The sequence below is a fragment of the Pseudoliparis swirei genome, chromosome 7, assembly GCF_029220125.1.
Source record: "Pseudoliparis swirei isolate HS2019 ecotype Mariana Trench chromosome 7, NWPU_hadal_v1, whole genome shotgun sequence".
In the NCBI taxonomy this organism is placed as follows: Eukaryota; Metazoa; Chordata; class Actinopteri; order Perciformes; family Liparidae; genus Pseudoliparis; species Pseudoliparis swirei.
Window position 1 is genome coordinate 13444451 of NC_079394.1, and position 13521 is coordinate 13457971.

General features: G+C 46.2%; 1 protein-coding gene across 1 annotated transcript; it reads right to left on the reverse strand.

Moving 5' to 3' along the window:
* Window positions 1-308: 308 nt before the first annotated feature.
* On the reverse strand, window positions 309-12087 carry phf19 (PHD finger protein 19). The gene is made up of 14 exons (XM_056419113.1): window positions 11943-12087; window positions 10477-10654; window positions 10316-10397; window positions 9863-9976; window positions 9627-9721; window positions 9389-9537; window positions 9202-9297; window positions 8925-9114; window positions 3219-3286; window positions 2980-3126; window positions 2228-2288; window positions 2063-2148; window positions 1892-1981; window positions 309-1657 (listed from the first exon to the last, which is right to left on the reverse strand). The coding sequence occupies exons 2-14, from the start codon at window positions 10651-10653 to the stop codon at window positions 1339-1341; spliced, it is 1674 nt and encodes a 557-aa protein (XP_056275088.1). The 5' UTR covers window position 10654; window positions 11943-12087; the 3' UTR covers window positions 309-1338.
* Between the last annotated feature and the right edge of the window lie 1434 nt (window positions 12088-13521).

Below are 13521 nucleotides of genomic sequence, written 5' to 3' on the forward strand. Positions count from 1 at the left end.
GGACTGGCCCCAGCAAAGGCCGGCAGCCTTCCCAACCCACAGACGGTCCCTCAAACATTAGGGCAGGAGTGTTGGAGCTGCGGGCATCATGTGTGTAATACAACCTTCAGAAGGCCGTGACCTTTGACCCTCAGCTCTAGACCGATCACAAGAGACCAAGCTACCTGCCTGATTGTCAATAGGTGAGATTTTGCCATGACAACCGGATGGGTGGTTGCCATGGTAACTGACCTCCAATATCAGATTATTATTGGATGAAGACCAGCTAATCCCTGCTGACACACACACACACACACACGAGTCAAGGGTTAAGCAACAGGTTCTTTATTTGAGAGAAAGATGGCAGCTGATTGGTCAGCTCAACAGAATATATACGCCAACATAGTCATGTGATCAACGGGCCAATGGGAGGGGAGCACGGTTACCAGGGCAGCGAGGACAAACTGCAGGGTTAAAGTGACAGCGTGACATTTTAACGTCTAAGATCAAAACTCTTCGCAGTGTTAGCATTCCTCATTCAAACCAAACGGTTATGTTAGCTTGGAGCTAACATATGATGTCCGTCATGATATTAATTGATTCTTTTTTTAAATAGAATTGAAGTGATCACCGATCAATGTGGTGATCAGCTGGGGGAGATGATCGATATTTGCATAGATACTGAACGTGACAATAGTGCAAGAAAACAGCTGGAAACACAGAACTTTGGGGGTTGTAGTTCTTACCTCTATCTCAAGATTCAGACCATATCTCCCATGTTCATGAGACGGCAGGAGAACATGGAGGAGCTCCTCCTCAAACACAGGAGAACATGGAGGAGCTCCTCCTTTCCTCTTCCTCTTCGTCAAACACAGGAGGAGAGAGGAGGAGGAGCAGGGTGGCATCTAGGGGGCGCTCAACAGCTCTGACTGTTTAACATGTCAAAGAAGAAGAGAAACAATACTGAATGTAACTAGTGAGTGCAAGAGTATGTGTGTGTGTGTGTGTGTGTGTGTGTGTGTGTGTCTCTTTGGCTCTATCTTAATGTTGTTCTCACTAAATACTGACTGAAAAACTCCTGATCAGCTTTGATTCCTTATTCCTCCAAACTCGACTCAGCAAGGACACGTCAGAGGTTTGTGGGACATGTGGAGACAGTTGTCTCACAGAGGTTTGTGGGAGGACATCTCGTCAGATCGGGTTAATTGATTCTGGATTTAAATACTTTTGTAATAAATTGAAATTAATAGTTTTAAATACAAGGAGACCTGGTCAGGTGGTCGGGATTTTTGGACCAATCAGCAGCCAGACATCTCTGTGAGCGTGGAGGAAAAGGAATCAAAGCGTCTCATTAACGCCCTAATAAGGTGTGGTCCCCTCCCACTCCAGGAGGTACTGTACCGTCCCCTGAGCAGTGACGCGGCGAGCCAACACCTGGTACCTCTCCCCATTGGTCAGTCGGCCTGCCACTCCAAAATATGAGGAGATGGAGGAATGGAGGTGGGAGGAGTCTGAGGGGATCTGAGAGGAGTCAGACAGGAAGTGGGTGGCGTCTGTGTGGTTGATAGTTTCTGTGTCTCCCAGCATCCCAGAAGGCTCTTCACCCCCCTCACTGTGACTGGCCCACTGACTGTAGCTGTTGCTAGGCAACTTCCTCTTCCTGCTGCCCAGCCGCCTTCTGAGGACACACAGGTCAGAGACATTTTGCAGGCCAGACATCAAGTGACAGTGGATGAAGATAGAGGATGAATATGGAGGATGAAGATGGTGGATGAAGATGAAGGATGTAAATGGTGGATCAATATGGAGGATGAAAATGGTGGATGAACATGGAGGATAAAAATGAAGGATGAATATAGTGGATCAATATGGAGGATCAATATGGTGGATGGTTTTGTGAGCTCATGGTTACCTGAAGTGATAGGAGGCGCTGGTCGTAGCAGACCCTGACGTGGAGGCATCAGTAGAGTCCTGATCAATACTGACCGATCTACTGGAGCCACTGACAAAGAACATCAGTAATTATGTTGATATTCTCACCAATTGATTAATGGTTTATTGCTGGATTATTGATCTGTCTCACCTCTTGAGGCTCTGCAGTTCGTCCAGGGTGAAGTCAAAAATGTTTGCCATGTGATGGTTGGACGTCCAACTGCAGGACAGCTTGTTCTACACACAGTTTAGTCTTGTTTAGGAAAAACAACCAACAGCAGAGAGTAGAAGCAGAACCAGAGCGCTAAAGTCTTACATTAGGAATCGCATCTTCAAGGAGCCACTTGGACTTCCTCTTCCTCCTCTCAGCCGAAGCACTGCCAAAACACACACACTGGCTTTAGAACAACAAACTGTACTACCCTCTGGTTTTAGGACTACCCACTGGACAACCCCTTGTTTTTAGGACTACAAACTGGACTACATTTAGTCTTTAGAACAAACTGGACTACCCCTGATTTTAGGACTACCGTAAAACAAAACATTTTTATTGATTTATTTTTAGTTTTACTGAACAAAAAAGCATGCCAAAACATTGTAATGAATAAAAGACAAAAACAGAGAGAGAAAAAAGAAAGAAAGACATAAGTACAACAAAAACTTTTAGGACCACAAACTGAACTCCACTGTCTTCAGAACTACAAACTGGTCTACATTGTGGGCTTAGGACCAAATACTGGACTACTCACCAATTCTGGAAATCCTACAAACTTCTTAATTCAGGACTACAATCTCACCTGATAAGATACAGTCACCGGGTAAATAGTCAGAAATCACGATGGTCAGTTTTGTGCTAGAAGGTACAATCGAGCTCGGATAGACTATTTACTAACTAAACTACCTCCTGCGTTCCAGACAACTTGGAGGTCAGAATGTTGCCAGTTGAAAGTGCTCCAAATGTTTCAGGTCCAAATATAAACAAAAAGAATGGCCAACTGTGACAACCTGATGTTTCCTGTGCGAGTGTCCACAGACGTGAACTAGGGAAACAGTCAAAGGGTAAACTACCTGTTCCTGGCCACGCCTTTCTTATGGCCTTGCCCTCCGTCATTGTGAGCGCGCTCAGGAAATAGTTTGGATGGGGGGTTTGGAGGGACTCTAGTCCTCAGACGAAAGATGCATTTCCTCTTCTTTATCTCTTTTCCACACAGAAACCTCAACACAAGCACACTCATTAATACATACGATCAGTCATATTTTTGGTAAATGTAGGAGTTGTAGGACGTATTTATTTCTGTGATTCTTACTTGCTCTTGTATTTATTCAGAGCGTCCAGCAGGTGCTGCCCCCTCTCTGACGGAGGAGTGTTGGACAGCTAAACAACAAACAGGCATGTTAAACTTAAATAGCCTGGTTCAGTCTGGTCCAGGATTAGTTGACCACAGTCTGGTCCAGGTTTAGTTGAGCACAGTCTGGTCCAGGTTTAGTTGAGCAGTCTGATCCAGGTCTAGTTGAGTAGTCTGATCCAGGTTTAGTTGAGTAGTCTGGTCCAGGTTTAGTTGAGCAGTCTGATCCAGGTTTAGTTGAGCAGTCTGGTCCAGGTCTAGTTGAGTAGTCTGATCCAGGTCTAGTTGAGCAGTCTGATCCAGGTTTAGTTGAGCAGTCTGGTCCAGGTCTAGTTGAGTAGTCTGATCCAGGTCTAGTTGAGCAGTCTGATCCAGGTTTAGTTGAGTAGTCTGGTCCAGGTTTAGTTGAGCAGTCTGATCCAGGTTTAGTTGAGCAGTCTGGTCCAGGTCTAGTTGAGTAGTCTGGTCCAGGTTTAGTTGAGCAGTCTGGTCCAGGTCTAGTTGAGTAGTCTGGTCCAGGTCTAGTTGAGTAGTCTGGTCCAGGTCTAGTTGAGTAGTCTGATCCAGGTCTAGTTGAGCAGTCTGATCCAGGTTTAGTTGAGCAGTCTGATCCAGGTCTAGTTGAGCAGTCTGATCCAGGTCTAGTTGAGCAGTCTGATCCAGGTCTAGTTGAGTAGTCTGATCCAGGTCTAGTTGAGTAGTCTGATCCAGGTCTAGTTGAGTAGTCTGGTCCAGGTCTAGTTGAGTAGTCTGATCCAGGTCTAGTTGAGCAGTCTGATCCAGGTTTAGTTGAGTAGTCTGGTCCAGGTCTAGTTGAGTAGTCTGATCCAGGTCTAGTTGAGTAGTCTGGTCCAGGTCTAGTTGAGCAGTCTGATCCAGGTTTAGTTGAGTAGTCTGGTCCAGGTCTAGTTGAGTAGTCTGGTCCAGGTTTAGTTGAGTAGTCTGGTCCAGGTCTAGTTGAGTAGTCTGATCCAGGTTTAGTTGAGTAGTCTGGTCCAGGTCTAGTTGAGTAGTCTGATCCAGGTTTAGTTGAGTAGTCTGGTCCAGGTCTAGTTGAGCAGTCTGATCCAGGTTTAGTTGAGTAGTCTGGTCCAGGTCTAGTTGAGCAGTCTGATCCAGGTTTAGTTGAGTAGTCTGGTCCAGGTCTAGTTGAGTAGTCTGATCCAGGTTTAGTTGAGTAGTCTGATCCAGGTTTAGTTGAGTAGTCTGGTCCAGGTCTAGTTGAGTAGTCTGGTCCAGGTCTAGTTGAGTAGTCTGGTCCAGGTCTAGTTGAGTAGTCTGGTCCAGGTTTAGTTGAGAAGTCTGATCCAGGTTTAGTTGAGTAGTCTGGTCCAGGTCTAGTTGAGCAGTCTGATCCAGGTCTAGTTGAGCAGGTCTAGTTGAGAAATCTGGTCCAGGTATAGTTGAGCAGTCTGATCCAGGTCTAGTTGAGCAGTCTGATCCAGGTCTAGTTGATCAGTCTGGTCCAGGTCTAGTTGAACAGTCTGGTCCAGGTCTAGTTGAGTAGTCTGGTCCAGGTCTAGTTGATCAGTCTGGTCCAGGTCTAGTTGAACAGTCTGGTCCAGGTCTAGTTGAGTAGTCTTGTCCAGGTCTAGTTGATCAGTCTGGTCCAGGTCTAGTTGAGTAGTCTGGTCCAAGTCTAGTGGAGTAGTCTAGTTGAGTAGTCTGGTCCAGGTCTAGTGGAGTAGTCTAGTTGAACAGTCTGGTCCCGGTCTAGTTGAGTAGTCTAGTTGAGCAGTCTGGTCCCGGTCTAGTTGAGCAGTCTGGTCCCGGTCTGTCTAGTTGAGTAGTCTGGTCCAGGTCTGGTCTAGTTGAGTAGTCTGGTCCAGGGCTAGTTGAGTAGTCTGATCCAGGTCTAGTTGAGCAGTCTGATCCAGGTCTAGTTGAGCAGTCTGATCCAGGTCTAGTTGAGTAGTCTGATCCAGGTTTAGTTGAGCAGTCTGATCCAGGTCTAATTGAGTAGTCTGATCCAGGTCTAGTTGAGCAGTCTGATCCAGGTTTAGTTGAGTAGTCTGGTCCAGGTCTAGTTGAGTAGTCTGGTCCAGGTTTAGTTGAGTAGTCTGGTCCAGGTTTAGTTGAGTAGTCTGGTCCAGGTCTAGTTGAGTAGTCTGATCCAGGTTTAGTTGAGTAGTCTGGTCCAGGTTTAGTTGAGTAGTCTGGTCCAGGTCTAGTTGAGTAGTCTGATCCAGGTTTAGTTGAGTAGTCTGGTCCAGGTCTAGTTGAGTAGTCTGATCCAGGTTTAGTTGAGTAGTCTGGTCCAGGTCTAGTTGAGCAGTCTGATCCAGGTTTAGTTGAGTAGTCTGGTCCAGGTCTAGTTGAGTAGTCTGATCCAGGTTTAGTTGAGTAGTCTGATCCAGGTTTAGTTGAGTAGTCTGGTCCAGGTCTAGTTGAGTAGTCTGGTCCAGGTTTAGTTGAGAAGTCTGATCCAGGTTTAGTTGAGTAGTCTGATCCAGGTTTAGTTGAGTAGTCTGGTCCAGGTCTAGTTGAGTAGTCTGATCCAGGTTTAGTTGAGTAGTCTGGTCCAGGTCTAGTTGAGTAGTCTGATCCAGGTTTAGTTGAGTAGTCTGGTCCAGGTCTAGTTGAGCAGTCTGATCCAGGTTTAGTTGAGTAGTCTGGTCCAGGTCTAGTTGAGCAGTCTGATCCAGGTTTAGTTGAGTAGTCTGGTCCAGGTCTAGTTGAGTAGTCTGATCCAGGTTTAGTTGAGTAGTCTGATCCAGGTTTAGTTGAGTAGTCTGATCCAGGTTTAGTTGAGTAGTCTGGTCCAGGTCTAGTTGAGAAGTATGATCCAGGTTTAGTTGAGTAGTCTGATCCAGGTCTAGTTGAGCAGTCTGGTCCAGGTCTAGTTGAACAGTCTGGTCCAGGTCTAGTTGAGTAGTCTGGTCCAGGTCTAGTTGAGCAGTCTGATCCAGGTCTAGTTGAGTAGTCTGGTCCCGGTCTAGTTGAGTAGTCTGGTCCAGGTCTAGTTGAGTAGTCTGGTCCCGGTCTAGTTGAGTAGTCTGGTCCAGGTTTAGTTGAGTAGTCTGATCCAGGTTTAGTTGAGTAGTCTGGTCCAGGTTTAGTTGAGTAGTCTGGTCCAGGTCTAGTTGAGTAGTCTGATCCAGTTTTAGTTGAGTAGTCTGGTCCAGGTCTAGTTGAGTAGTCTGATCCAGGTTTAGTTGAGTAGTCTGGTCTAGGTCTAGTTGAGTAGTCTGATCCAGGTTTAGTTGAGTAGTCTGGTCCAGGTCTAGTTGAGCAGTCTGATCCAGGTTTAGTTGAGTAGTCTGGTCCAGGTCTAGTTGAGTAGTCTGATCCAGGTTTAGTTGAGTAGTCTGATCCAGGTTTAGTTGAGTAGTCTGGTCCAGGTCTAGTTGAGTAGTCTGGTCCAGGTCTAGTTGAGTAGTCTGGTCCAGGTTTAGTTGAGAAGTCTGATCCAGGTTTAGTTGAGTAGTCTGGTCCAGGTCTAGTTGAGCAGTCTGATCCAGGTCTAGTTGAGCAGGTCTAGTTGAGTAGTCTGGTCCAGGTCTAGTTGAGCAGTCTGATCCAGGTCTAGTTGATCAGTCTGGTCCAGGTCTAGTTGAACAGTCTGGTCCAGGTCTAGTTGAGTAGTCTGGTCCAGGTCTAGTTGATCAGTCTGGTCCAGGTCTAGTTGAACAGTCTGGTCCAGGTCTAGTTGAGTAGTCTGGTCCAGGTCTAGTTGATCAGTCTGGTCCAGGTCTAGTTGAGTAGTCTGGTCCAAGTCTAGTGGAGTAGTCTAGTTGAGTAGTCTGGTCCAGGTCTAGTGGAGTAGTCTAGTTGAACAGTCTGGTCCCGGTCTAGTTGAGTAGTCTGGTCCCGGTCTAGTTGAGCAGTCTGGTCCCGGTCTAGTTGAGCAGTCTGGTCCCGGTCTAGTTTAGTAGTCTGGTCCAGGTCTAGTTGAGTAGTCTGATCCAAGTTGAGTAGTCTGATCCAGGTCTAGTTGAGCAGTCTGATCCAGGTCTAGTTGAGTAGTCTGATCCAGGTCTAGTTGAGCAGTCTGATCCAGGTCTAATTGAGTAGTCTGATCCAGGTCTAGTTGAGCAGTCTGATCCAGGTTTAGTTGAGTAGTCTGGTCCAGGTCTAGTTGAGTAGTCTGGTCCAGGTTTAGTTGAGTAGTCTGATCCAGGTCTAGTTGAGTAGTCTGATCCAGGTTTAGTTGAGTAGTCTGGTCCAGGTCTAGTTGAGTAGTCTGGTCCAGGTCTAGTTGAGTAGTCTGATCCAGGTTTAGTTGAGTAGTCTGGTCCAGGTCTAGTTGAGTAGTCTGATCCAGGTTTAGTTGAGTAGTCTGGTCCAGGTCTAGTTGAGTAGTCTGATCCAGGTTTAGTTGAGTAGTCTGATCCAGGTTTAGTTGAGTAGTCTGATCCAGGTTTAGTTGAGTAGTCTGGTCCAGGTCTAGTTGAGTAGTCTGATCCAGGTTTAGTTGAGTAGTCTGGTCCAGGTCTAGTTGAGCAGTCTGATCCAGGTTTAGTTGAGTAGTCTGGTCCAGGTCTAGTTGAGTAGTCTGATCCAGGTTTAGTTGAGTAGTCTGATCCAGGTTTAGTTGAGTAGTCTGATCCAGGTTTAGTTGAGTAGTCTGGTCCAGGTCTAGTTGAGAAGTATGATCCAGGTTTAGTTGAGTAGTCTGATCCAGGTCTAGTTGAGCAGTCTGGTCCAGGTCTAGTTGAACAGTCTGGTCCAGGTCTAGTTGAGTAGTCTGGTCCAGGTCTAGTTGAGCAGTCTGATCCAGGTATAGTTGAGTAGTCTGGTCCCGGTCTAGTTGAGTAGTCTGGTCCCGGTCTAGTTGAGTAGTCTGGTCCAGGTCTAGTTGAGCAGTCTGGTCCCGGTCTAGTTGAGCAGTCTGGTCCCGGTCTAGTTGAGCAGTCTGGTTGAGCAGTCTGGTCCCGGTCTAGTTGAGTAGTCTGGTCCAGGTCTAGTTGAGCAGTCTGGTCCCGGTCTAGTTGAGCAGTCTGGTCCCGGTCTAGTTGAGTAGTCTGGTCCCGGTCTAGTTGAGCAGTCTGGTCCCGGTCTAGTTGAGTAGTCTGGTCCCGGTCTAGTTGAGTAGTCTGGTCCCGGTCTAGTTCAGCAGTCTGGTCCCGGTCTAGTTGAGCAGTCTGATCCAGGTCTAGTTGAGTAGTCTGGTCCCGGTCTAGTTGAGCAGTCTCGTCCCGGTCTAGTTGAGCAGTCTGGTCCCGGTCTAGTTGAGCAGTCTGGTCCCGGTCTAGTTGAGTAGTCTGGTCCCGGTCTAGTTGAGTAGTCTGGTCCCGGTCTAGTTGAGTAGTCTGGTCCCGGTCTAGTTGAGTAGTCTGGTCCCGGTCTAGTTGAGTAGTCTGGTCCCAGTCTAGTTGAGTAGTCTGGTCCCAGTCTAGTTGAGTAGTCTGGTCCCGGTCTAGTTGAGTAGTCTGGTCCCGGTCTAGTTGAGTAGTCTGGTCCCGGTCTAGTTGAGTAGTCTGAGTAGTCTGGTCCCGGTCTAGTTGAGTAGTCTGGTCCCGGTCTGGTTGAGTAGTCTGGTCCCGGTCTAGTTGAGTAGTCTGGTCCCGTCTGGTTGAGTAGTCTGGTCCCGGTCTAGTTGAGTAGTCTGGTCCCGGTCTAGTTGAGTAGTCTGGTCCCGGTCTAGTTGAGTAGTCTGGTCCCGGTCTAGTTGAGTAGTCTGGTCCCGGTCTAGTTGAGTAGTCTGGTCCCGGTCTAGTTGAGTACCTTCGCGAGCTGTAAGTGGTCCCAGTTTGCAGACACTAAGGCGAGAATCTCGTCCAGCTCAAAATATTTCTTCTTGCTGCTGACCGACAGGTTGTAGAGAACCAGGTGAACCAGATCGACCCACCGCAGAGAAAGACGACGGACATACTCGGATCCTTTATTACACACCGAACACAGGAAGAGGTAAAACCTGAGGAGGAGGAGGAGGAGGAGGTGAGAGATCATGAAACACCGTCTTACCACACACAGAGGGGGAACAGAGGAGGTGCTATCTCACCTATCTCCAAACATCATTGTCTCCTGCAGACACTGAGTGCAGGCTTCATGGAACCACTGCTGACACCTGAAGCACTGCAGCATCTTCAGGTACCACCTGCAGACACAACACAGGTGAGTCTGGTGAGAGCGATCACCACTGATGTGTCAGTGAGTGTGTGTGTGCGTCTCTGATTGATCAGTCTTACTCTCCGGGGCCTCCACAGTAACAGTAACACTGTTGCTGATTGGTCCGGTGTTGGGAGTCCCAGTCCAGTGAGTCCAGGTCGTACAGCAACACCTGCTTCATGGCCGACAGAGCTTTGGCTATTGGACCTTTCTTTAGAGCGCCCCCTTTCTGAGGCAAGGAGAGACAGACAGCGAGACAGGCAGCTATTCATGAGACGTTGTACTGTGGACATCTCATCATCTGCACTGTGTTCATACCCGGACCGCCAACGCGAAGACACATCGTCGACAGAACCAGGGACTGAGACTGATGCCGCCCTCTACAGGAGGGACATGGCACTGCTGGTGGAAACCTGAAGCCGGTGAGACAGGGAACATTAATATTATTAAAGTCCTGTTTCTACTGTCCCCTCAAACAAGGACAAACTAAAGCCCCGTTTCTACTGTCCCCTCAAACAAGAACATACTAAAGCCCTGATGCCTGACTCACTTACCGATGCCACACTTCCCACAGATGAGGATCTGGTTGTTGGGGTTTGATTGGCTGTCAGAGTCGGGCTCCACCTCCTGGCACACAGAGCAGCGAGGCTCCTCCCCCGGCACTCCAGCTACAATGTGTTTGGACATTATTGTGATTGACAGTCATAGTGAAGAGACATCAGACACACAAAAACAGCATGATAGTCTCTCTCTACCTGTCTGTCTCTCACCGTGTTGATATGTCTCTCTCCCTACCTTTCTGTCTCTCACTGTGTTGATGTCTCTCTCTTTCTCTCGACATGTCTGTCTTTCACTGTGTTGTTTCTATCTCTCTCTACCTGTTTGTCTCTCACTGTGCTGATGTGTCTCTCTCCATATGTCTGTCTCTCACCATGTTGGTGTCTCTCTCTCTACCCATCTGTCTCTCACCATGTTGGTGTCTCTCTCTCTACCCATCTGTCTCTCACCATGCTGGATGTCCTTACAGAGGACCCAGAACTTGGAGTTGTCCTCAAACGTGACGAAGCAGCTCTGCCGGGGAAGGCTCACCTGTCCACCAATAAGACCACAGAGATTTAAACCAACCAATCAGAGATCAACACCAACCAATGAGGAAAGAGTGTCTTACCCTCTGTATCTTGCCCAAGTAGTAGAGTCCATCTGACCAATGACACAGGACGAACTGTCCAACATTTAGACTGGACTCCGCCTCCTCTCCCGGGCTCCGCCCTCTCCGACATACTTCGCCATCTTGAGTTACCTGAGGCTCAATATCACAGAAGGCTTCAATCAGGTCCTCAAACATCCTGCAGAGAGACAGACAGGTAGACAGAGAGACAGAAAAGAGTTGAAACACTAACCTTTAATGCTAATACGTTGTTTTGGTTAAAGGTTCCTGAACGTACAGATAATCCTTCTTCTCTATATTTGGGTTTAAGAAGCTTTAGATGTTTTGTCTTGGCGCGGACACTTTGGATAAGGACGATTATTATCATTATTGTTGTTGTTGTTATTATCTAATAAGCACCAACATAAATGTCAGAGAGACAGACAGACAGAGACAGATGGAGAGAGAGAGAGAGAGAGAAAGACAGAGAGACAGACAGACAGACCTCTCTCTGATAGATCATCAGGTTGTGGCTGTGATTCATTTCTGAACTGTCAGTAATCAGAACCGAGACTCACCGTTTAACTGACTTACCACCTGATACGCGTGCGCACACACACACACTCACGCACACACACTCATGCACACACACTCACACTCCCGCACACACACACACACACTCACATCAGGTGGTTAGTCAGCACTAACTACCCAGTGAAAAAGTTGGTTAAAACTGGGTTTTATTTCTGAAATAAGCTGCAACATCTTTACCTGTGTTGGACTACTAACGTAGTATATAACACAGTATATATTTATATAAGTATATATAACACAGTGTATATGTATATACAACACAGTATATATATAATGTATATAAAACACAGTATATATGTATATATAACACAATATAGAAGTATATATAACACAGTATATATATAACACAGTATATATGTACATATAAGTATATATAACACAGTATAGTATATATGTATATAAGTATATAACACCGTATACATGTATATAAGTACATGGGACGACAGATGAAAAATAGCCTTTTGACTAACTCTGGCACATTTACTGCAATGTTTTTATCAATGTGCACTGTCCCTTATTAAATAAACCATTTTTAAAAAGTATATATATAACGCAGTATATATGTATACAAGTATATATAACACAGTATATATGTATATAAATATATATTACAAAGTATAAATGTATATAAGTATATATATATAACACAGTATAAATGTATATAGGGCCTAAGTGTATATATATATATAACACCGTTTATATATATATATATATATGTGTATATATATGTGTATATATATAAACACAGTATATGTGTCTATAAGTGTATATATATATATATATATATATATATATAAGTACATATAATACAGTGTATATCTATATAAGTATATATAATACAGTGATAAGATGTGAGCCGAACTGAGATAACGCTATAACTAAAGCTGTCTTACGTCCGCGGGTCCTATGTGTGTCCTCCTGTCCTCCAAATCACAGACAGACAGGTTGTCCTCAGGTCTGTGTCTCCGTGTCTCACTCCCTCTCACTCCCTCTCACTCTTTCGCTCTCTCGCTCCGTTTTCGTGGCGCTAAACTTCAAACTTCGACCGTCGCCATTTTTCCTCTTTCCCGCGAATCACAGGAGGAGGTTTTTGCCTCTTTGCATACCTACGTCATCTGCGTCATCAGCGTCGTCTCGCCTCGTCGGTTGCGTCATCACGTATGCACCCGGAAGAAACGCCCGGTTCAGACCGGTTCAAGGTATTAACGGAGCTGATCGGGTAAACTCTGATCTTTTATTTTGAAAGGACGTCTTTTAAACCACGTGGTCTGGCTTCTCCACTCATCATATTGGGACGACATTTTGTTCATAAACTATTGGTTCTTCATGTGACGGGTACAATATAATATTATAATAAATATACATACATATTATCAGGCACGTGCACAGATAGAGCCCTAGTGGTGCTCAAGCACCAGCCCCTTTGCCCTGGATGAGAAAAGTGCCCGTTTTGCTGGAGCCCACTTTTTTCATTCATCAGTATTTAAGATTAAAAGTTACTCTCTCTGTCATAAACTCCCCCCAAATGTGTTTTAATATCCGACGGGGCATTTATTTGAGTTCTTGTGAGAATTTCGCCCCGACATGCTCCGCTGCGCTCACGAGCCCCCCCCTCCACTTCCTCCTCCGCGCAGTGCTCCTCGCGCCACACAAACGGGTGCACCTTCTTCTCCTCTGACCCGCAGCATCAGACACACAGGTCATGACGTGTTTGTCCCCTGACGTTGTTTTGTGATAAATCAACCACAACATTAGCGCTGCTGAAAACATGACGTCACAACTGGTCCGACGTTTCCTAAAAAAATAAACAAACAAAAACTCACGAAATCCGTGATTTCAAATCCTTGTCCAGCTGTTTATTGACATTAGTTATGTTTAGAGAATAGAGAGAGAGAGAGAGAAGAGAGAGAAGAGAGATAAGAGAGAAGAGAGAGATAAGAGAGAGAAGAGAGAGAGGGAGATAGAGGAGAGAGAGAGAGAAGAGAGAGAAAAGAGAGAGAGAGAGAGAGAGAGAGAGAGAGAGAGAAAGAGAGAAGAGAGAGAGGAGAGAGAGAGAGGAGAGAGAGAGAGAGAGAGAGAGTTCTTATTCCGTTCTATTTAACGGGCTAGTCTAAGATTTTCGTGGCCAGACTGAAAAAAAAATCATACGGCCTCTCTTGTTCAGAGGGCCGGGCCAAATGTGGAGGCGGGCCGTATCTGGCCCGCGGGCCTTAGTTTGAGGACCACTGCTCTTGGCTGTTGATGTCTATCAATATCGCTCATTTTGAAAATGACGTAAGAGGGCAGTACGGATCCGTATCAGACCAGCGAGGAGGGCAATACGTGGCTGGCATGACGACCCATTAGCCAGTCAGAACGCTTGTACTGTTGTTGCTATATAATAATTCATCTTTATTCATAAAGAAAATGTAAGCTAGTGGTCTGATGCTGCCCAGAGGAAATGCAGGTCGAGGACAGCATCATCAGTGTATT

What these genes read in the sequence shown, in the direction of transcription:
- phf19 (XM_056419113.1), bottom strand. Translation starts at nt 10,653, where the DNA reads ATGTTTGAGGACCTGATTGAAGCCTTCTGTGATATTGAGCCTCAGGTA. An exon ending in CTGTAAGGACATCCAGCATG is followed by an intron (nt 9,977 to 10,315) that starts GTGAGAGACAGA and finishes AACACATTGTAG; the next exon opens with CTGGAGTGCCGGGGGAGGAG. An exon ending in ACCACTTACAGCTCGCGAAG is followed by an intron (nt 3,287 to 8,924) that starts GTACTCAACTAG and finishes TTTGTTGTTTAG; the next exon opens with CTGTCCAACACTCCTCCGTC.